Source organism: Coloeus monedula (genome assembly GCF_965178545.1).
Source record: "Coloeus monedula genome assembly, chromosome: 2".
Taxonomy (NCBI): Eukaryota; Metazoa; Chordata; class Aves; order Passeriformes; family Corvidae; genus Coloeus; species Coloeus monedula.
The window spans coordinates 18,395,774-18,419,335 of NC_138782.1; the positions used below are offsets into that span (position 1 = coordinate 18,395,774).

Consider the following 23,562-nt stretch of genomic DNA (forward strand, 5'->3'; position numbering starts at 1 on the left):
TCCCCTCCTTAAAGTCTGGTGTGATGCTACATCTATGCAAGAAAAATTAAGCTGGCATTATCTTATGTTGGGTAACTTGAACTAGTTTGAAGGTTGCTGGTTTCTTTTTCTTGGCAGGTGCCAACTCACATTTCCCAAGCTCTGCGGAAGGTAGTTGGACTCAAGTCTGAACTGAAAGCTCTGTAGCAGCAATTAGTGCAGCACATGGCTTGAGCTGGTGAACTTAGCCGGGTGCCCGGGCGTGTTATCTCTGACCTCAGCCGCGTGCTGCTGCAGCAGATCAGCTTCTGCTGGGGGCTCTCTTGTGTCCAGCTGTGCCACTTAGCTTCTGTAGAAACAGAGAGGAGATGGGGATTCTTGCTTTGTACGTTTGACTTGCCTGAAATAAGTATAGGACTTTTCTGTGCTTTTAATATTTTTTCTTTTTTGCTATCAGATGTGCCCATAAACTGAGCAGTGCTGCTGTACACGGTGTTTACACTTGTTTACCTGTGGTGGAGATGCTGCATTGGCTGCCCTGCAGGTCCTGAAGGGAGGTGGAGACACTGGCCCTGTATCGATCCAGGCATGTGTCTCTGAGCACTCTCAGGGACCTTGCTGGAATAAAACTTGGTTGATGTCTTTGTTGGCAGTGTCTAGACCAGAGGATGAAGTTGTGACCTACTTTGGGTGCTGCTGCTGGGGCTGTGCTGTGGAAGCTCCTCAGGGATTTTTCAGCCCAGAAGTAAGATATTTTTTGTCTAAAAGGGACACCAACCAAGGAGTGTGCTGCCTCAACAGCTCCAGCCCACACAGAATTTCTGCTTGAGGAGCCTTTCAGTGTCCTCTAGAGAGCTCAGGACTAAAGGCAGCAGCATTGCCAGCAACTCTCTATGTCAGGACGTGCCAGTCCGGTAAGTAATGGAGCAGATAGAGGGATGTGTAATGATCCTGCTGAACGAGAAGTACTCCCTGGCAAGTAAGTGGAGTGCTTTGGAAAGAAGACAGAGGCTTAGGGACACGTCAGGCTGATTTCTGCCGTCTTTATTAACCATGGGCTCTGTCCATTCAGTGCAACAGACTTGAAAACCTGACATGTTGAGCAAAAGCAAACTCTTCTGGTGAATGAGAAAGTTTGGCATCTAAAGATACTGTGTAAGGATATAGTTTAAACCGTGCAGTTCCGGTGCAGAACTATTGGTTCCCATAACAGCAGCAGAAGTTTTCATGTTAATTTCACTGGGGTTGTAATTCCACCTTCCTGCCCTGCCGTCTCTCCTTGCCTACTCATTGTTGGGGTTAAAAAGAGCTGATATTTACGAGAGGAAATACCCCTGGCACTCAGAAGACTTTTTCCATGTGCAGGTTTGTGATACCTTATCAGAAGGAGCTGCACAGAGGGATTATAGCCAGCGAGGTGGCAGAAAAGATGGGTGTTGGGAGGAGTGACAGTGCCCACAGCCACCTCTGCCATGCATCTCTTGATGCTGTTCCCTGCCTTGGGGTAGTCGTACTGCACTACTGTGGTGCAAAAAAAGCTGTGTGAAACACAGCTTTCCTTGCCTGGCTGCAAATGGATGAAAAGCAGCTCTAGTCCCCATAACTAAATGGCTGTCAGCAGCCTGGATGAATGCTCACTACCTCTGAGCAGAGGTGCAACTTCTGGGTTATTCACTTTGGCTCCTTGAGGTTTCTTGCCGTGGCAGTTGCGGTTCCTCCCCTCCCAGCAAATGAGTGCATTCTGTGTAAGCTCATCTATGGGGTGCCACTGCCCTGATGGTGGCTTTTCCTGAGGGAAGCAGATGGAGGCAGCGAGTGCCTTGTCCCAGTGTGTGTGTGTGTGTTGCCGCTCCACAACTGAAATGGTGTTGGGCAACTTCCTGCTCCTCGTCGCTGCTGTGGCGGCTCGGGGTGACTCACGGCAGCGCCCGGCTCTGCTCTCGACAAGTGCTCACTTGCAGGCTGCAAACCCTGTCCCTGTGGCTGCATGTGGGGTGTCCCTGTACAGATCCAGCAGCCGCCTTGGCTCCCAGAGAGGACCCAAAAAAACCATGAGATGCTGCTTCACTTTTTTCCTGGCTGGATCTTTATGTGGGATGGTGTGTGTTTGTTCCCTGTCACGTTACACCTGCTGATTTGGTGATGGTGCTGGCTGATGGTGAGCTCTCCATCTCATCCTCACCATGCTGGGTAAAAGCACACAGTGATGTTCGACGGTGCTTCCAAAATACAGTTTAGGTCAGCAAGAAGAGACAGCTCACTGTGCTTGGGTAATAAATTACATGGAATGGAAGAAGTGCTGCCTGATGCCAGCCAGCATCTTTATGACCCGTGGTACTCTGCCTACTCCCTGTAAAACATTATGGCCATGGAAGCACAAGGGTTGGGTCGCTCCTGGTTGGGAGACTGCTGCTGAGTGCTAAGTGCTGGCCTGTATGGTCAGCAGCTGGGAAACACGGCTGCTGTGTTTGGGGCAGGAATACCCATTTTACTGAGTGGTTGCTCAGGGGCACCAGGAGCCTTTAAGAGAAGCCTGGAATTCGTGCAGATAGGAATACTTACACTGAAAGTCAATGATGTGGATTTTGATCTTTTTTTTGCTTAGTGCATTCAAAATTTTTTCCCATTATGTTCAGACTAGACTTAGCGCTCCGTACTTTTTCCTCAAAGGTTAGGGAATGTTAGGAACTCCATTAAACTGACTACTGCAGGCATCACCTCCCACCCCTACTCTTCTGCACACTCAGTCTTCGTTTCTTCTCTCAGGTTATTTTCAGTGCATTCCTAACTTGCAGTTTGTCGCTACTTTTAGTTTCCCAGTTTAAGTGTGGTCCTGTGCTTGCTTTCTCTTCAGCGGTGTCACTGGATTTTGTTGTGCTCAGATTTGGGGCAAGTACAAGTTGCTTAAAAGCCGAGTACTGGATATGGGGAGAGCTTGGTGCTTGGAAAACTTTTGTGAAGTAGAGCTGAAGGAGTGGGAGCTGGGAGGCTTGCTGCTAAGCAGCCGCCACTCATCCCTCATCCTCAGGTCTGTTACCAGCCAGTTTGGTTTGATTTAGGGATGTCAAGTAGTCAAAAGTAGGAGGGTTTTTTGTTTGCTTGTTTATTTAAACAGAAAGCCAAGTTCAACGTTGGTAGAATAAAATTAAAAGCAAGTTGGCCAGGGAGGTCAGCATGGCGAAGAGCATTGCTTTGCCTTCCCCTGGCTCTGGAGGAAAACTGTGGGAACTGGAGCTGGGAAGCAGGAACTGGGGACAGCTTTGCAGTGACAAGGTTGTACTGGTAATGTGGTTTTGTGATACGGCTCCACTGGTGCTTTCCGCGTAAATCTTGCAGAACAGTCACTTGGGGTGAAGCTTCAAATTGCTGGTTTTCCTCTGGAGATCGGGAGTTTTGGTACTTTAAAGGCAGAAAAGCTGTATGGAAAAGATAGCTTTATGTTTTCTAGCGTTGGTAAATTGGTACTAATACCAGCTGAAATGTAGCTTTGTTCACTTCTGTTTCAAGAGGATGGTGGAGAAACACACGGAAGGGTTACCCTGGAAAGGGAATTAGCATCAGAACTATTTTGCAAGTCATTTGCTCAAAGGTATTAGGTCACTTGTGAACATATCAGTGGTTTACATTTTTTTTTTGCATTTTAGTCCACTTAGCAAGCAGCGTATTGAATTTAAGGAAAATGATCCATAAGCATCTCTTGAAAAGCTACTATTGGCTGTAAAGTATTTTTCTTGAAAGCACTTATTTCCCTCCCCTCCCCTTTTTTTGACAGCAAAGGTTTTTTTTAATAGTTTAGATTTCACTGCTTGTTTGGGTTTGGGGTTTTTTTTTTTTCATTATTTTCATATCCTAATTTCTCTGTTAGACTGTTTTTATGTGCATGTTTTAAATCTGAGGCACAGGGAACCAGGTCCAACAGTGACTGCAGCCTTTGGAAAGGCTTCACGTTTGCAAAGTCTCTGAAAACAGCACTGAAATAAATGTCCCAGAGGCTCTAGGCTGTGTACAGGGTCTGGATTGAGGTCAGGGCATGTCTGAGTTCACGTATCGTTTTCCTTTCAGATATTTGTTTCAAACATAAACCCAGTTATGTGTGTGTATATATGTGTATTTAATAAAAAAAAGTGCAAACTTGTATAAAAAAAAGTTAAGATGAAATCTTCCTCTTGCTCCCAGCCCTTTCCTGGGCTATGATAAGGGTTTATTTAATCCCTTCCCTTTTGCAGGATTTCTTAACTTTCCTTAATATTGTACCTTTGAATTGGTTTTCATTAATTTTTTTTCCCTACCCTGCCTTTAATTATATCACAGGGTGTGGGAGAACACTGACATGAGAGAGGCTTGGAAGTATTTTTGTAAATCCCTGGGAAACCTCTCTTCCCCTTTGAACCCACCAACGCCAAGGTTCAAATGAAGTCCCTGAGCTTATGGCTTGTCCAGTCCTTTGGTTGGATGGTTTTATTTTCAGGCTGGATTTGAGAAGCCAGTAAGTGCCTTTTGAATGTTTTTTTTAAACCATTATTTTTAATTTTCCCCTGCTTTGCAAGCCAGGAGGAGCGGGAAGGGCCTGTAGGTGCTGCCCCAGGGAGTATCTTTGGATGTCCTTTGTCACCCAGGGGTTCATGTCTTCCACAGACACTGGGTCCCAGCTTGCTGAAATCTGGCTGAGAGAGGGTTTTATCCTCGGAAGACTGTAATGCCTTTAGTTGTCTTGGATACATGACATCATATAGTGTTATAATCAAATATAGGCTTTTCTCAGGGCTGCGGGGGAGGATCTCAGCTGACCTCGAGCAGGGGTGTGAGGTGTGCAGGGCATGGGCAGCCCGAGACAAAGGTGGTGTGTGAGGGGAAAGGTTGAGTTAGTAGGTGCCAAAATGGTTTGGTGTTGTCCTTTTAGTGCTCCTGGTCAGGCTGATGGGTGCTTTTTATTGATGGGTTTTCATCAGTTGTGCCAGGATATTTTTATTTTTTTGTTGCTCTTCCCTCCAACGTGCAAAAACTTGTAGCTGGTCCAGTGCTGTGTGCACAATGACTTGGAAGTTTATCCCCAGCTTGGGTAGGTGAGCAGTGACAGTCGTTTATTTGTGTAATTCTTGGGCTGTTTTGACAACCCACATTGATGTATTTAAGTCAGGACAAGCCCTTATGCTTCTTGTAGATGCAAGGGAATATGAAAAAACAATAGAGGCGTTTGCTGTTGGTGTAGTTGTTTGCATGCAAAAGCACGTACCAATCGTCTTAAATACTCTCACAGAGCCTGTTTGTGTCAGGACAGAAGTTGTGTGTAAAGCACACAGTGCTTTAAGGCTGCTCACCCTGAGCTTGTTGTGGAGAGAGTGGGTGCAGAGCTGCTGTCATTAATCTAAGTGTGATGTGGCCGAAAATCTCTTTCCCTGGATTAAAATTGTGTTCGACTCCTCCGACTTGGGCAATGCATGGTAAGATTTTTTTTTTATTATTATTTTTTAAACCTGTTGGCAGGTTTTAAACCGCTGTTGGCAGGCTCCTGGTCTTCCCACTATTAGCAGAGGTGACCTAGTTGCTTGGCTGGTCCTGCAGAAATAAAGAGGTACATTTAATTGTGGAGAAGGTTGCCCTAACCTGGGGCACTGATGCTGTGCAGGTGCCAAAAGGGCACCTTTCATCTGATGCCACTGTAAAGAAGGATCAAGCAGCAACAGCAGCTCTATTCTCATGCTAACTTGGCATGGACAAGGCTGTGGCATCTTCTGACAAAAAGGCTGAATTCTTTCTTGCCAGGTCAGTGAGTCCAAGTGTGGTGGGCACAGTACTAAAATGATACCTGTACACTTACACCTGCAATGCTGCTGAGTTTGGAGGAGGTCACCTTTGGTGGTGGCATCTGCCACAGCTTTGTCCTTTGGGCCTGGATTCTGCTGGAGCTGAGACTTCTTCCAAGAAGGGATGCTGCAAAATAAATGTGCTTCCCTGCTTGCCTGAGGATATCCCAAGTGGACTTCCAGTTTTGTTAAATGGCTGGCCTTCATTAAAGCAACTTCGTCTTCATTAAATGCTCACACATCAAAGCATTTGCTCCTGTGGCAGAACGTAGTGGTGCTCAAGGTCTTCCATCAAAATTCACTCATAGCTGGGGAATGTATGTGGGGGATATGCAAACCTGGTTTAACCCAGCTGTGCTCTGCTAGGCTGAGGACCTTTCAGTGCTCATAACCTTTCCCAAACTTAGCTCTCCAGTGAGTTTGAGAGAAGCCTGCAAAAAACATTACCTTGTCTTGAGACACGGAGTCTCCTCCGATCTGTTTGTGCTTCTCTGGACCTCACTGCTGCCTTCACACACCTGCAGCCTTAATCAGCCCCTTCAGACCTGAGCTCTGCTGCTTGGGTCGTGAGTGCTCTGGAAGAGCAAGTCTTGGGGTGCTGGACTGGTATGAATTAGCAGGGAGGTCTGCTCCTGGCTTTCATGTGATGCCAAAAATCAGACTGCTGGAAGAAGTTGTCTCTCTCACCTCTTTTCTGATACATCCTAACTTTTATTTGAGCAACCTCAGTTGTCTTGGCAGCCTTTTAATCTTCCTACCCTGGAATCATAGTCCTCTGTTTGTCTGTAATTACTATGCAAAATGATGCGCACCTCCACTGTGATACTTTGAGGGGTAAATGTTTTGGTTGGCCTTTCTTTTGAAGGAGGTAGATGCTTGAGTTCCTTAGGATTTGGATGCATGAGGCTCTGCTTCCAGTTGGAAGTGTTAATACCAGTGAACAGCAGTGTGCTGTGTCACTGTACTCATTGGTAAGGTAAAGCACATGGGCAGAGCAAAAACTCTTCCATGTTTTTCAGAGGTGTGCTTAAAGCATATTATTTTTGCATTTGCCTGGTTGGAGGTTGCCTTGTGTCTCTGCTTGCAGGGCTGATACTGTCCCCATGGGAATTATCAAAACATCTGCACTGGAGAGCTGCTTCTGTGTTCTTTCCTTCTCACAGTTTGCTCTCCTTGCTCTTACTGTGGTTTTTCTGCTGGGTCATCCCTGAGCACAAAACCCTGCCAGCTTACAGCAAAGATGACTTTGGTGAATCCCATGACCCTTATGTAAAATATTAAACCTCAAATATTGGAAGAGGTAATCTTGAAAATGACAGCTTGGAAGCTGTGTTCTCACAGTCGTGTCTGCTTATAGGCAATCAAAGCACACATGGAGAAAAAGTTATGGAGTGATGTCATTAAGGGTCTGTGAATGAAGAGGGGTTCTGGAGAGCACACAAGCTGACCACTTTTGTGCCTTCAGATATGCTCCAGTGGCACTGGTGTCGCTCCTGTGATTTTATTTTTTCTTATTTATTAGTTGATAATAGTCTAATAATGGCCTTTATACCTTTCTAGAAAAAAAAATTAATTTCTGATGTGTTCATGTAGAAGATATGTGAGGTGGTGAACTGGGATAAGAAGGTAATGAGATGTGTGGCTTTTTGTAATGCATCTACTAAGAGAAACATGGCACCAACCTATATTATTTACTGTAAGTATATTACCTGCAAATAATTTTTATTTTCAAGTAGGGCATTAATTATGCTAATGAGTCTCTGCTAAAATGTAGTAGCATGCAAACAAATAGTGCATTGACACCACAAAGTCTACCTGATTATAAGTGCCAGCTTAATAAGTTGTTACATTTTTTCCCTTATATTTTTGAGAGGATCGAGCATGCCCAGGCCATTTTTGTGTTGAAAACAGACTTTATTGCCCCCTTTCCCCTAAGAAATGAATACAGTGACCTCAGACTTGCATGTGTGTGTGAGCACGTGCATGTTCTTGATCTGCCATGCTGACGGAAGATTAGTAAAGGGAGATTTCGTGCAACATGAACCCAGAGCTACAATTACCAAAACACGGCTGGGAGGTGTAAGCTCCCGTGTAGCTGCCTAAAGAGGTGCTGAACAAGGGGGCAAAGTTAATCATTATAAGCAGAACAGAGCAGCTTGCATTGCAGCAGACTTGGGGTTTGTCTCACTGTACAAATTTTATCACTAGCTCTTTGTTTGTTTTTTTTTTTAATTTAAGAAAGGATTGAAGAAGTGACATGAGCATATGTATATATGGCTGTGTTTAAAGCCAGCCATCGCTGACTGCCAATATAAATCTGCTCTGGTGCCTTGGGGGAGAAGTAAACTGTAGGGAGAGCAAAGCTATTTTTGACCAGCGATTTGAGCAGCTCGCTTTGCTTTAATTTTTTTCTTTTTTTTAATACTGAGCTGGTAGTTAATCATACCCGTCCCTGCACTTAATAGAAATAAGAAACAGAAAATAAAAAATTTATGGATGTTTTCCAGTGCTGCTACTGGTAAGCATAAGTGCAGGTGCTGTTGTCAACACAGCTTTGCAATAGCTGGTGCATGAGTGTATGAGCAGATGAAGAGAGGGGCAAAAAATTGCTGGTGGGAAACATGGTGTGTTTCCTGGGGTAGGCACAAATTCTGCACCTCATGACTGCCTGCCACCAGGCAGGGGCTGGCAGGACTGGGGAGCATAAAATGGATTATCCTGTTGCCTTTCTGTGTCACCATGTCGTTCCTCCATTGCACGTCTCATTCCCCTTCTCCAAAATAAGGAGGCTGGGCAGTGTACTGCCATGGACACGGTGAGGCTGCCAGGTTAGAGCCATTGGGTCTGGGGGTGGCACAGCCAGGCAGTGGACACTTTGTAGGAGAAGATGCAAGTGCAAGGAGACAAGTGTTTACTGCAGGCTGGTGAAAGAAAACATCCAGTAACTGCATCGAGCTGTCTGGTGAGATGTGATATGGAAACTGTCCTTGTCTTGAGCTCTGGCACTGGGAGCTGGAGGACGAAACCAGAATGACAGCACTTACAGGGACAGGGAACTGGATTGGGGGTTTGGGTTTTTGTTTGGTTGTTGCGTTGGATCTTTTTACAGTTAATAGGCACATCAGCTTTGCTGGTAAACTATGTCCATAGTTGGAGTGTCTTATGTCCATAGCGTACGTGTGTGTGTGCGTGTACACACCCTGCATCTGTACAGTGGTTTTGTTGCTCTGTACTTCAGCTGTGTTGGCCAAAGCTGTGGGTGCAGTGAAGCTCTAACATGTTCACATCAGCAGGAAAAAACTCAGCTGTTCCCATAATATAGTTTGCTAGAAGACCCCTTTTAAAACTCAACAAGCAAGATGGTTTTTGTTGGTGTAATGCCTCTAAAGCATGGGTAGCCTGTTGGATTGTGCATTCTGGGTGGCAGTTTTTTATAGATAATAATTTTATGGTTAGGTTTTTAGAGTTTTGTTGTTTTGAGGTTTTTTTAAATCTTAAATGGTCAGCCATTATTCCTGCACCAGGTCTGAGCTGCCACCCCAGTGGTTGGTCCCTTCCTCTTGAGAGCTGGTCCCAGCACCCTCTGCTCTGCAGGGAAGCCTAGGTTTGGGCAGCAAGCCCTTGCAGGAGGGGAAAAGGATCTTTTGGACCCAGGCAGCGCTGTGGGACCCAGCTGATGAACTGATAGGCTGGCCAGATCTTCGCCTGGTAGAAACAGGCAGCAGCACTTGGGAGTGACAGTGACTTGCAGGGGTGTTTAAAGAATTCATTTGCACTGAGACCACAAATAGACTTTATGCTGATTTAAGTTTTGCAATTCCTTTTTCACTCTTTGGACACCAAAGGCAAACACTTCTAAACAGGGTCAGTTTACAGTATAATGAGTAACTTAAGAGTTAATGTGGGAGCTGAAAGGATGAGATCCTACCTGTTAAAGTCTTTTCCAGGCTTCAAATATTGGCATCCAAATAGCTATTATTTCTGTGTCTGAATTGGTGTTTCTGGATAGATACAGCAGTTTCGAAGTGCTTCCCATAAGCTCTGCTTATAAACCAAGGGGAGTTAACACATACTCAGGAGATTACCGGGAGGCTCCTGTTGGACCCTGCCTCTCACCGGTGGCTTCAGTGTCCGCGCGCTGCATGGGGATGGTGCAGCCCCACACTTGGGTTTGGTGGGCTCCTGCTGGATGTGATTGTGGTGGTTTGCAGTGATTTCTGACCATCTCCTTTGTTGCAGACCAATCAAGCTAAATGGGTCCAGTCACTGGAATGACTCCGGATAAGAAAGCTGAAACGCCCGGAGCAGAAAAAGCTGCAGGACTACGGCAGTGCCATGGGATGGGCAGCCTGCCCGACACGGGCGACGCCGGCAAGCCGAAGGCCACCGTGGTGGACAGAGATTCAGCAGATGATGAGCTCACAAATTTGAACTGGCTGCACGAAAGTACTAACCTGCTAACAAACTTCAGCCTTGGCAGCGAGGGCCTTCCAATTGTTAGCCCCTTGTACGACATCGAGGGTGACGGTGTGCCATCCTTCTCACCATCCTGCTACCAGAACCCTGAGAAAAAATCCTCCACTTCCAAACCCCCTTACTCTTTCAGCCTTCTCATTTACATGGCGATTGAGCAGTCCCCCAACAAGAGCTTGCCAGTCAAAGAAATCTACAGCTGGATCCTGGATCGCTTCCCCTACTTTGCCACGGCCCCCACCGGTTGGAAGAACTCGGTCCGACACAACCTCTCCTTGAACAAGTGTTTCCGAAAGGTGGAGAAAAGCCATGGCAAGGTGAGACCTGGCAGGAGGGAGGGTGGAGCAAGTTTGAAATTCAGGGAGAAATGGGGAAGGTTCTGTTGTTCTTAAGGATGTTTTGTCTGGGGCTTCCCCCCCCCCCGCCATGTCCTCTTAACACTTTACTTGCAGATGGAGGTGGTTTGGAAGTGCTGCTTCTGAGAAATCGCAGGATGGCAAAAGTCACTGGGTTTTGTTATTTATTGTTGACCTGGGTACACCCAGCTGTGGTGCATCCTTTTTAAATGTGGCACACATGCAGTTGCAAAGTACTCTGTTTCCATTTACTTACAGTGTTGTTAGCCTGCAATAACCAGCATGAAATTTCAGATAACCCTCCTAGGATTTCTTCCTGATGAAGCTTAAACAAGTGCTTTCTCTGTTTTTCAGTGCTGAAATTCTGGGGTATGTTGCTCCTTCCCTGCTTTTCCAGCACAGCCATGGCTACAATTGCACTGGCAAGCAGAAGAGACTGTGGGATGGCAACCAGTTTCCCTGCTTGGCTAGCAGGGATGTTGCCCCTCTGGGTGCAGATGTGGTCCTCTGCAAGGTGCTCTTGCTTGTGGGCACACTGGATGTATGTGGCTGAGTGTTCCTCAGTCCAACAGCTTTCTCAAATATTAAATTGCCTCTTCTACTTGTGCTCTCCTGTTACACTTAGCACAGCTCTAGCTTTCCAATAACCATATTAATTCCTGCATTTAATGGGCTGTAATGCTTTAACATCTGTTGTAAGATGTGTGTCTCTGTGTGGTGCAGACACACTTCTTAAAGTCAAGGATACTCTTTTCTGTACAAGTTCTTTCTTCTGATTTGTATGATTTTCCTACTTACTTTCTTCCTCCCTCTCTCATTTCCCATCTTATTCCTCAAAGAGCTGGCTGTGACTTAAATAAACTAACAAGCCACATACTGAAAGTCAACAAACAAGTCCTGTGCTTGGAGGTCAGACTCGGTGGTAGCAGGCTTGTTATCAGAAATGCCTGCAATGCTTGGCGTGCTTGACAGCCTCGCACTGTAGAGAGGGGTCCTGGAGCTGAGTGGGCACTGGGGAGGACTGCCTTGTACTGATAGGACTGAACACCACTGCTTCTCAATATTCCTGCTTTTGCATTAAATTGTTAGGGTGTTGTTTTCACAAGCAGCAGCTTTGCCCTGAAAAAAAAGTGACTTTGTATTGCAATGTGACAAGTCCAATAACTACCCCGTTGCTGAGTTCTGCAGAGTGTTAGGATGGGCTCCTAACGTGGCCCCAGGTGCTATAATGGGGTAACTGAGACGCTCAAGCTGTCCCCTGTGTGGAGGACTGGATCTGAGCAGGGACCACATGCTGCTGCAGGTGACAAAAGTGCTGTTACAGGCCTGGGTGGCTCTGTCCAAGGAGGGTGACATGAGTTTCAGAAAAATGAGGGCAGGAAAGGGAAATCTAAATTGGTATGAGTTCCTTCTGTCTGTGGATCTGCCCTTTAATGCTCTGCTGTTTCCAGCCTCAAGGGTTAGGAGTTACTGCTCAAACCCATTGTCTTGATGTTTGGGTGGCAGGAGCTTGAGACTGCCTGGTCCCCTGCTTACCCTGCCATCTCCATGAGTATTGCTGGGCTCAGAGAATGGCTTGCTGCTCAATGTGACATCTCTAGCAGGAAGAGCAAAATGCAGACTATCTCCCACTGCTACCAGCAAGGTGATGCTGATGTGCTCTGTCAGTGGTTTCCCAGGGCTCCAGAAACTGCACAGCTCTCTAAATCTAAAGAACAGAAACTGCGCTTAAAAAAAAAAAAACACCCCAAAAAAGTCCCTCCTGAAACCTTGCTGAAGCTTCCTCATTTCCAACAAGCAGCAGTTAAATCTTTACCCTCTGCCCCGCTTAGAAAAGGACCAGATGAGGGTACTGCTCCAAATTCTTCCTGCAAAAGAAGTCTGTGGCATGCAGCAGCATGCCTGGACTCCATGGGAGTTGATCTGGCAGGTGATGGAAATGCTGCAGACCTCTTTGGATGAGCTCCTCAGGTGTCACTTGGAGCAAGCAGCAGTTGCTCACAAGCTCATTTTGCTGATCCTGTTGCATGTAACCATGTGTTAGCCATGTCTCTGGGTGCTTCTCGGAAAGGGCAAGATAATTTTGTATTTTTTTCCATTTTTTTCTTTGTTAATGGCATTCTGTACTTCAAAGGGAGCACGCAAACAACTTTTCTTCCATGCCAAGTGCCTGTGGAAGCAGAAAGATCCATGGCACGTTGTATCAGAGGAGCATGGTTTATTTGGTAATGTCAGGGTAAGAAGGGTTTTAAAGCCTTTTGAATGAATCTGGGATCTTGTGTTGGAAGAATCTAAATGTCTGACAGTAGGGGATGGATGGTCTGTGCCCCTGCATCCCAGGGCAGGCTGCTCTCTGACACCTCCCTGGCTATTGCTGCTGGCTGTCAGCTGTGAAATCATCTCTTGGAGGTCTTGCAGCAAAAGAAGGAAGAGTCTGTCTTCACCTTTGCCATAATGCTGATATTTTGTTTTGGATTGGGAGTGCACATTGAAGGAAATCTGATTTTTCCCCAGTTAGCCCCCTGAGCTGGCACTGCAGGGCGGTTTCAGGACTCTTGCACTGGACTCATTTTGGCTGGTGCTGACCTGGAAGAGTTGCTGCAGGAGCATGCCTACTGTGCCCTGATGGCTCTGGGCATTGTCTACAAGACCCTGCTGGAGCAGATCTGAGCAGAACATCCAAGGCACAAACAGCTGACCCCTCAGCACCAACTCCCTTTCTCTGCAGAGCTCTTTCCACCGGGCTGTGCCCCATCATGTTGCAGATGTAGCTCTGGATGGTCACAGCTGTGGCTGATTGTTCTGTTTGTTTGTTTTACATCAGCCAACTAAATACCTGCAGGCTGCAGGGGGTCAGGGGTCTAGGACAGCATCCAGCAGAGATTAGGGGAAGACTGTCCTTGCTTGGACCATTGTAAAAAATTGTATGTTGTGGTTTTCCTTTAATGAGTGGTGCTGAAAGGAAAGTAAGTGCCTTGAGATGCCTCATGCCATTGCGGTCGAGAGGAGGAACTTCTCATGCCATGGAGTCAGGATGTATGGATATCATCACATCTCTGCTAAAATCCCATTGCCTGCTCTGCGTGCACATAGCACACTGCTGCTCTGTCTGAGTGGTGTGTCAAGGTTTACCCCAGGTGACAGACCCACGAGCTGAAATACCCTTTCTTGTTAGAGCTGCAGTCAAGAACATGTCTGCAGTCAGCCAGGCAGATGAGATTTCCAGTGGGTCTCTCGTTATAGTGGTGATGAACAGCAAGAGGGTGATGCTGGAGCAGTCCCAGGGACACCTGCTTGCCTTCCAGTGTTCGTGCTGTGGCCCTGGTGCCTCTGGCGATGTGGAGGTGTGATTGTGAGTCAGTGATCCTCAGAAGATGCAGCTAATGCTCTTTGCATCTTAAGCACTGTCGTGCTGCCTTGGTGTTGAGGAAAGAGGTGCCTACACGGTGACATTGCTTTTTTTTGAAGGAGCAGCATGTGCTCTATAGCACAGGAGGACCTCAAGTGAAAAGGAGTTTGGGGCTGAAAGCCATGAAGAATTTCCCTGCTCTTTGCTAGACTTGTTTTTACAATTATGGCATTGGGGATTATTTGTTAATTGATACTGAGGAGAAGAGCTGTGAGGAGGCAGGATCAGCATCCACGTGAAACATCAATTTGGCAGGCCCCTGCTTGCATGGATGTGGCCCTGCCACTGTTTCCTCTAGAGGCTGGGGGTTACAGGGCTTGAATATCAACAAACCTCCTCTTGGTAAATATGTGGTTTAGGTGTTTGTTTGTGGTTGGTTGTTTTGTTTTGTTTTTTTTTTTTGTCAAAAGATGGTGATAAACAATCTGTGTAGCTTTTCAAGTATTTGGGCAAAGAGCAAGGCAGGTCCTATCTATAAGTCTGTAGAGACAGGAGAGAGATGCCTTTTATCTGGTAAACCTTTTGGTGAATATTTATATACCTCCTTCCACACAGACAGCATTTTCCAGTGGTTTGCTGTGCTCAGGGGGATGCAGCTGGTGAGCACTGTCCATACCTGATGGAGCCAGGACTGCTGCCCAGGTCTGAAGCTGATGGACAGCTCTCTGAAGCACGGGGACGTGTGTCTGCAGTGAGCCTGAGCCACCAGCACCAGCCAAGGGGCTCTGGTTTGGTTGCTCCTTGGACTTTACTCACCAGGCTGGTGGGGGACTCTAGTGGGGTGGTGGTAAAGGATAAGGCTGGATCATGGAAGGCATTCCATTTCCAACCTGCATTTCTGTAATCCAGCCCTGAAACACGGGGGGCTGGAAACTTACTGTCTTTTACAAAATAGCTCCAATACTTCAAAACATAGGAATTATTTCCCTTGCTTTATTCTTGCCTAGATAAAATCCTGCAAGTCAAATTAGAAACATTAGAAAAGTGCAGAAAAGATGATAGACCGAAAACTAATCTCAGAACCATATGAATGCCCCTGTTTGAGCTGCAGAGTAAGAAGAGCCTGGTTGCCTCTTTTCACTGACTCTGGAGGGATTTTTCTCTAAGATCTTCAGTAAAAGTTACACCTACATTTCATTCCAACACTTGCCTCACTGTTAATGTGAAATACTAACCTCCAAAGGCCGTTTAGCATTTTAGAGTGTCCTGAATTAGTCCTTGCTAGGAGAAATGGCACAGTCTGTTCCGGCTTGTTTTAAAGCTGGATATTGGTTCTGGGGCATTTCCAGCTCCAGCTGTGGCAGGCTTTCCCCTAACTCATGACACTTAATTTCAGACCTGGGCTGGACTTCTACCGCCTGGCTTTGCTGAGCAGAGGGTGCAAGCAAACATAATCTCTTTTGATCAGTGTCTACTTTTAGTATCTCCCAAGGTGGGTGGAAGTGTGGTTTCACGTTACTCGTGACCCAAAGAAGTCGTCACCCTGTTTACTGCCTGTTGCATTGGATCTGTCAGTATCTGGATGGCTTCAGGGTGTGCCCGGGTTCAGCTTGTTGTTGCAATACCCACCGAGAATCCTTGTGTTATGTTGTCAGGGCAGCAAATTGGAGGAGTAAGTACCTTGCTGGGAAGATGAAAGAGGGAAACTTAACCCCCAGCAGCTGAACTGAATGAGGCATGAAGTGCTCACCTGAAGTACCAGATAAAGTAGCAGATAACACAGCGTGGAGCAGTCATTTGCTCATCAGGGGAGTTCCTGCTGCTCCCTGGGGGTAATAGCCTCAAAACTATGAAAGGGAAGGACAAAAAAAACCCAGTTGGGCATGATTGGGGTGCTGAGGAAGGGGGTATGGGAGAGGTGCAGGAAAAGGATCAGGGTGTAAGTCCGTCACTGAGATGACGGATAGAGCCAGTTGGGAGGATGCTCCCTGTTAGTACCCAGGTGGCTAAATCATTCTGCCTGCCACCATGGCTGTTTATTAATTAACAGTAAGATTCTTGATGAGTATCTTACAGGCCGTGCTCAGTTTTAGCATGAAAAGATGAGTATGAGGAAGATCAGTGTGAAAAACGAGGTTCACTCTCCTGTTAGAATTTAAAGGGTTTAATATAAAGACAATAAGAGACACATAAAATAAAGCAAAGGGATAACGGCCGGGTGCCTTGGCGCTCTGCCAAGAGCACACCTGATGCTCGAGGTGAGTCCTTTTTATACCATTTTTACTGTCTGTTCTTTATTCATATTCAAACTTTTCCAGGAATTGATCTGCACGGCCACTCCTTGGTTCTGCCTTTTTAAAGCATGCGTAGTCTTCTGCCTTGTGGTTTTATTTCTTTTGATTCTTGGGGTTGGGCCCGCTAGGTAAGAGTCGATGGTAGGGTGGATCTCTTAATTCTCCAGACAGTCAGGGCTGATTGCAGCTTTGGCCTCTTTGCCCCCCGGGCAGAGCGGTGATAGCAGTTCTCCGACCCTCCGGGCTGCCCATTCCCCGGGTGGAGCAGCCTTTGGGCCCTTTTGTTCTCTGGACAAAGTGTTGATCAGCAGCTCCTTGGGCCTCATCCCCTGCTCACTTGGAGGTTATCTTACTTGCTCACACTTGCTAACATTCTTGCTAAAACGAGAGAAAACTACATCCACACAGCAAAAAGCATTTCTAACATTATATAATATCTACCTTAACACTTTGCCAGGAGCCAATACTATAATATATGTTTATAACAATCAGGTTAAAAAAAAAAAGCTTGGAGAGATGCAGCAGCTGAGAGATCTTTGTTAAAGGCAGTGGCTTCAGCTACAGTTGCAGAGCTGCATCTTTTTCTCAGCTGGGGCTCTCCGTGGCTTGATTTTTCTTTATTGATAGCAAGGTATTTCCTCTTCTCAGAAAGCCCCTGTGACTTAAATAGAACCACTGACTTGCATGCTTTGTAAGTCCTTTTCATCTGGAGTAAGACAAGGAGCGTCCATCCATAAATTGAAATTACTGCCCCAATACTGGCAGCAGGAGGCCAGCTGGCTACTGTGGGCTCCCGGAAGCTTCTCCATGAAGGTTGGGTTTCTGCTCTGATATTTAGCCCCAAAAACCCTTTAGAAGGATTTTACTGTTCAGGTGTACAGCTGCCCCATCCTTCAGCCATGTACATTTCCATTTCTGTAGCATCTGTTGTCCCAAAAAAATCTGGCTCTGTGTGCAGAGCTTTTAGCTGATCTGTCAGGTCAGTGATTATAGAATTGTATTTTACTTTCCTATTTAATTTTTTTTCTTCAAGTTGCAAGAACTGGCAGGCTCAAAAAAATAGGTTCTTTTTTAGTAAATTTGTGAAGAAACCTTTGAGAGAAGCAAGAGGTTCTTTATCTTGCTTAAGTTTCAACATACCAAATTTAGTATCAAGAATGACTAGCACAGGGGTGCTTACATTGTTAGGTGCATCAAAACCACATTCATTAGGTTTTCAGATTTTGGAAAAGTGGGATTAATCCATTTTGTAGCTGGGCATTGAGCAAGATGGTTTTCCAGGGTGATGTGAAGTTAAATGAGTATGGGTCTATATCTAAACAGAGGGAAAGGTGCTTTGGTTTCTTACCTAGAAACATGTTAAAGAAAAGATTGCTGATCAGTTTGCTGGTGCCTGGGCAGATCCCTAAATTCACAGCTCTGTTTAACGAGTGTTAAAATAAGGTTTACAGCGTGTGGAGGACAAATGGGAATGGGGCTTTACAGAAGGGGTTTTGGAGGTGCTATCCCAACCTGCAAGATTGGTGCTTCCATAGTGTATAATGAGAGTTTGGGGACCATTTTCTCAATTTTGGGAGCATCAACTTTCCATGCAGGCGATGGGACTGTGTGCAGATGTTGTGCATCAGCTGTGCAGTGGTGCATGCCTACGTGCAGTCACTGCACTGTGCTGCAACTTGGGGGATATTAAATTAGAAAGGACTGTAACAACCTGGTCCTGGATTTTCTAATTTGCTGTGTTTCTTTGTTGCAGGTGAATGGAAAAGGGTCGTTGTGGTGTGTTGACCCAAAATACAAACCTAATCTTGTCCAAGCACTGAAAAAACAGCCTTTTTCCTCAGCACTTGCATTTTATACTCCACCGGCGTCGCCACCCAGGTAGGTGAATGTTCTCATCCAAGCAGGACATGTGGTTATGTTGCTCCAGGTAGCAGAGGGTGTTGAAGTGCTGTTATCTGCTGCCACCTGAGAGCAGAATTTGAGTGGGCCTTAGGTGAGACCAGCTGGATGAGGTGGGGAGATGCAATGAGCTCAGGCTTCTCAGACAGCACATCTGGGGTGTGTCCAAGTCTCCTGTTAACTGTGGGAGAGTTTAAAAGAAGGTCAGGGGTGTGCTGGCTGCTTTCTGGAGAGCCCAATTTCTCCAAGAGGGCAAGCAGTCCTAGGAACTGGAACAAAATCCTCTTTCAAGCACAGTCTATCAGGACTGGCCTAGGGTGGTACCTGACCTGTCTCTTTGGAGGAGGTGGGTGTCTTCTCCTGGATGTCACATGTCTGGATATGAAATGTATCTATTCTGTGCTGTTGTGAAAAACAACCGACTTTTCCACAGTCTGAAGTGCTGAGAGAGGCTGCTCGGACAGGGTTGTTTTTCTCTGAGGCTGTTTTAGAGCATTTTGCAGCAGGGATGGAAAAGACAGCCTTTGCCATAAATGCTCTCTGAGGTGGGGCATGCAAGACTTCTGAAACCAGGTCTTCCTTACCAGCACAGTTTTAAGATTGGGCAATAGATTCTGGAGAATTTGAAGTCAACCTCGTGTGTCCTGAGTAGAGGAAGAGGAGCAGTAGCTGGGTCAGCCTGTGGAGGCAGGGGGACAGAAAGCAGAGGAGCACGTTGGGTGAGCCCCGTTCTGAGGGAGGCATGTGACTGGTTTGTCTAGTTCAGGAAAGAATTTGGATGAGATAAGAGGTAATTAAGGTGTCTGTACATTGCCCTATGCCTTAACCTTACTGCAGGGAGTTTTCTTAACAAGCAGGAGGAACTGGGGTTCCTGGAGCAGAATGTAAGACTGATATCTCTGAGCAGATGTTTCTCAGGGTCCAACAGCACACTGACTCTGGGAGCTGGCACCCCTGTGCAAGCCTCAGGGGCTGAAGGGTTTTTTGTGGCATGGGCTTGTCCCGTGTGACTTGTAACCCACAAGATAAAACCAGTTGTCTCTGGTCTCTCTCCAACCCAGGGACATCCTGGGATGGAACAAGCCAGGCAGAAGTATCCTGTTTTCCAGCTTTCTGTTGGAATTGGGAGCATTACTAAAATAACCCTGAAACATTTAAGTATTAAGAAATAGTCAGATTGGAAAGTATGAGATGACTGGCAATATTTCTTGGGGTTTATGGGAATAAAGATTATTGAAATGACTAACTGGGCTCTAGAGGATAATGCTTTTACAGGCTTTAATGTCTCTGTGTAGGGGTATGGACTTCTGGTTTTGGGTACGGCTCAAGTGAAGGTTTGATCCTTGAAAGCTTTAATACTCTGTGTTACTACAGCCAGAGTTCAAAATGTAGAGAATGATACAGATGGGAAGGGACCTCTGGACATTGTCTGGTCTGCCAGAGGTGCAGAGGATCGAGACAGACTCAGCCTAGGGCAGGGTGTTCACAGCCTTGACCAGTTAAGCTTTTAAAATCTCCAGGGTCTCCAAGATTAGTCCAGCTGAAGTTGTGTTAAGTGTGGTTTACTTAGCTTGGATAAATGCAACATACTGAACTTAGGTGTAAGGAAGGAGACTTTTCATCTGCATGCTGAAGTATTTGGAAGATCAGGATTTTAATTTGAAGCTGTTGTTTTTGGTAGCTTTTTTTTTTCCTTTACTGAAGGACTAGTCATACTTGCCAACAATTACAAGGAAATCCTGGATCTAATGAAGCCACCTGGCAAAATTCCCACCGACTTCAACACGGGAAGGGTTTTGCAGTGCTTGTATTTATGAGTACAAGAAAATAAGAAACAACATATTAAGATACCAAACTGCTCCCTAATGAAAGCTGGTTTATTTTCCTTCAATAATAAAAAACATTTATGTGACTTTCCATCACCCACAGAAAAACAGATTTCTACCCCCCACCCCTCCTTCCATGCTTGGATTTGATTTAAATTCTGGCCTAATTTTGGGGAAGGGCCCCCAAGGATCTGCCTTGTTGTACAGAGAGAGGAAGCTTGGAGGTACAGCTGGAGAGAGGCTGGAAGTACTGTCCAAATTTATCCACAGAGTGATCCTAGAATTCAGCTGTGAGAGTCTCTGAATTTTTCTGTGGGAAGGCTGGTGTTCATGATTGTTTTACAGTGTGTTTGTGGGGAGTATGCCTATCATTCAGCATGATTTTAAAATAAAATTTAAGCTGTTACTTGGAGCAGAAGCTTTCCAAAACTGTAATCTGTGTCTAGTGACACTGAAATTTTTATTATCATAGATGATTGGCATCCCTGATGCATCTTATTTCTGCACAGCTTGTTCAACAAGTCATTGTGAAGCCCCTGGTTGCATTCTGGTTCTAGTGCTACATGAATTACAGCCCTGGGGAGAGCCACAGCCCTCATCTTGCAGATACCTTATGCATGGCTTGTCTTAATCAACACCAGGCATTAATTTGCTTGGGGGAGCTCTATGTGGGCATGATTTTTGAAGGATCTGAGCTTAGACAAAAGGATGAAGATGTTTAGCATCTCTTTGTACAATGGATCTGTGGGCTGCAAAGCCAGCCATTTTGGGTTGGACCATTGCTTTCCTTTTATTTTAATTTTTTTTTCCCCCACCCATTTTTGGATCTGTTCCCTTTGCGCTCCATGGCTGCTACGAGAAAAGATACCAGACAGTGAACCCTAGTTTTGCACATTCTTCCCATTCAGCTGAGGTTTCTCTTGCAGGTTGGGCTTGAAAATTCTGTCATCACCCTTTAGATTGTTCCAGCAGCACTATAAAAGACGCACACTGCTGTATTTCATGTAATTTTAATAGTGTGTACTATTTTTGTTGGAGTCACTTCTAACTGCTCGCTAATATATTTATAATAAACTGAATAATTAGGGCTGGGTGTGTAGCAGAGAAAAAAACATGTGAAGGCTTTAACTTGCCCTTTATTTTGTGAGGGATTTAGGGATATTTTGTCAGGTGCAAAGCTGGTCTGATTATGAAAAACCACCCTGGATAGCATCACCACAACAGTTGAGCTTCAGATAACTTTAAAATCAGCAGGTGTCTTGGTTTGTTGTTGGTTTTTTTTATTTTTGCCTATTACTTTTTGGTTTTGTTAATTCCCCACCACTGTTTGGAAAAGCAAATTAACACTGCTGGTCCTTACCTGTCCTCTGAGCATCCCTGTATGAGCTAATGTTTTGCTCACGTGTGGGTTTTATGTACTAAAAAATACATATCTTTGTTTAAAATCCTCTAGACACAAATATAAATGTGTAAGCCAATACCTCTTGCCAGCAAGATTTTTGTTAAATATGTGTGTTTGGAGGTGTTTTCCAAATGCTGGTGGTGGCTTAAATAGTGCTACACAAACTAAGAACCAGTGTCAAGCCCTCTACTGAGGGCAGCAATTGCTTGCCTTCCTGTGGTGAATAGGGTTGGTTTTGTTTTTACCCTTCTGTGATCATAATATTGTGTCTGCTGTACTTTGTACAAATCATTTGCCTAATCAGGGCTTGGCTTTGAGCTGTTGAATTTCTTTTTCAGTAGGTCATCATCCCCTCACTACCTGACTTCAGTCCTTCAGCAGAATCATGGCCGATCTCTGAAAGGTAAACTTTGAATTTTCTTTCACTCTCCTCCCCTGGTTTTGGTCACAAGCAGGTGCTGCAGCCCAGCTGATGTTGTCTCTGTCCCTGCTCTGAAGGGTCTGCTAGATGACAAAAATTTCAGATGTAGTACAATGCTTGTGTGTTATATCAGCTACTCGTGTATTAATTTTAAATCCATAAGGTGAATTTCAAGGTGTAATTGGGGCCCTCTTGTTCTGACAGCAAAATAGTCAGCACATGCATCACTCCCAAGTATGACCTACTTAATGAATAGTTCAGTAGAAAATTAATCTGAAACCTGCACATTCTGTAAAAGTTTTATTGGAGACCGAGAACTGAGAACCAAAGGTAGCAAATGTTAGAGTGTAAAACTTGTGGTACCAAGAGGGAGTTAGAAAGTGTGCTGGGGATTGCAGCATTTCTTTTGAAGGAGCCAGTTGAGCACAGCTCCTGCACCTCACTAATAAAGCTGAATATATTGAAGCCTTGTCCTAGACAAAAGTGATAAATTTGGTTTTTAAGTGCTGAAAAGTGAACAGTACTCAATTTTTAAAGAGTTGAATCTAACCAAATGTGTTGCAGGGGAGTGTTGTTAAAGCTCTTTCAGAAGGATAGTGAAAGGCACTGCCCAAGTGGCACTTGAGCAGACACCCAGCTCCCTTTTTTTGCTGGCTCAGTAGGCTTAGAGGTGAGAAGGTTGCTTTTAGTTTTTGGCCAGAAACCAGCAACTTTGGTTAGGCAGCAAAGCCAAGGCATTTTAGAGACCATGCAGCTGCCTGGCCCACAGGTGATGATCACCATGCACCCAGATGGAGGTTCTGGGGTGGCATCTGGGTGGCAGGGAAGCATCCTTGGCTGGCTGGCTGGCTGCTGCAGGGCTGATGGATCTGGGATTCTCAGGGCTTGTTGGAGAACACAAGAAATCCCTCTCCTCCTAATGATTTTGCTGGTGTGACAGGTTTGGAGGTTGCCAGTCTGATGTTGCATCTTCCAATTAGCTACACCAGAGGAGCTAAAATAATGACGGTATCTGGTATCATTTCATTTCTGCATGTGGGGGAGCCTGTTCAGTGTTTCTCTGGCATTAGAGGCAAGCCATTCATGTTCCTGGGGTCCCACAGGGCAGCTCTTGTGCAGATGAACAGAATTCCTTGGAATAAGGTGCTTCCTTAGCTGTTCTGCTGGAGAAGCATAAGTTTGGGAAATACTGCTCTGTTGAGAAGAGCAATCACAAGTGAAGCCAAAGCACATTATCAGTGACACAGAGCACAGCTAAGAATGCACTGCAGAAGTGCCTCTCCTCTTTCTTTGGGAGTATTAAGGTGCAGAAATATTCTCTGTAGGTAGTAATCCTGCATTGCATTAATGCCTCCTATTGCCTGTCATTTTAACAAGGTGCTGCTTATATACCAACGGCAGATGATAAAATAAAATGTCTGAGATAGCAAGTAAGGAATGGGAATGTTTCACTTTCTGATTACACTGGTGGAGCAAAGTAATTCTTCATGCTTTATTTTTTGACTTCTTTTTGTCAGTTGGGTGCACATAACCAATGAATTCAGGGGCTTTTTGTCTGTCAAAGAAAGCCAAAGCAGAAGGAAAAAAAAATCACATCAGTACAGTGGGGTAAACCCTAAAGCATGCTGGATTTAAAATGAAAGACATGGAAAACAAAATGTGTATGTTTTATAACCTGCGTTGGAAACAGCAGCTCAGCCCCCTTCCTGTGTTGGTACAACATTCCCAAGGTGTCATGTTCTTCAGATTTCTCTTTGAC

At 45.4% G+C, this 23,562-nt stretch overlaps 1 protein-coding gene across 1 annotated transcript in view; it reads left to right on the forward strand.

The window, feature by feature from the left end:
• The window catches only part of FOXN2 (forkhead box N2), a 30,511-nt gene that overhangs the window by 1,357 nt on the left and 5,592 nt on the right, over positions 1–23,562 (forward strand). The window contains 3 exon segments of the mRNA XM_082302650.1: positions 10,023–10,573; positions 18,009–18,133; positions 21,721–21,785. Of these exon segments, the coding sequence (XP_082158776.1) occupies positions 10,037–10,573; positions 18,009–18,133; positions 21,721–21,785 (727 nt within the window). The 5' untranslated portion in view covers positions 10,023–10,036.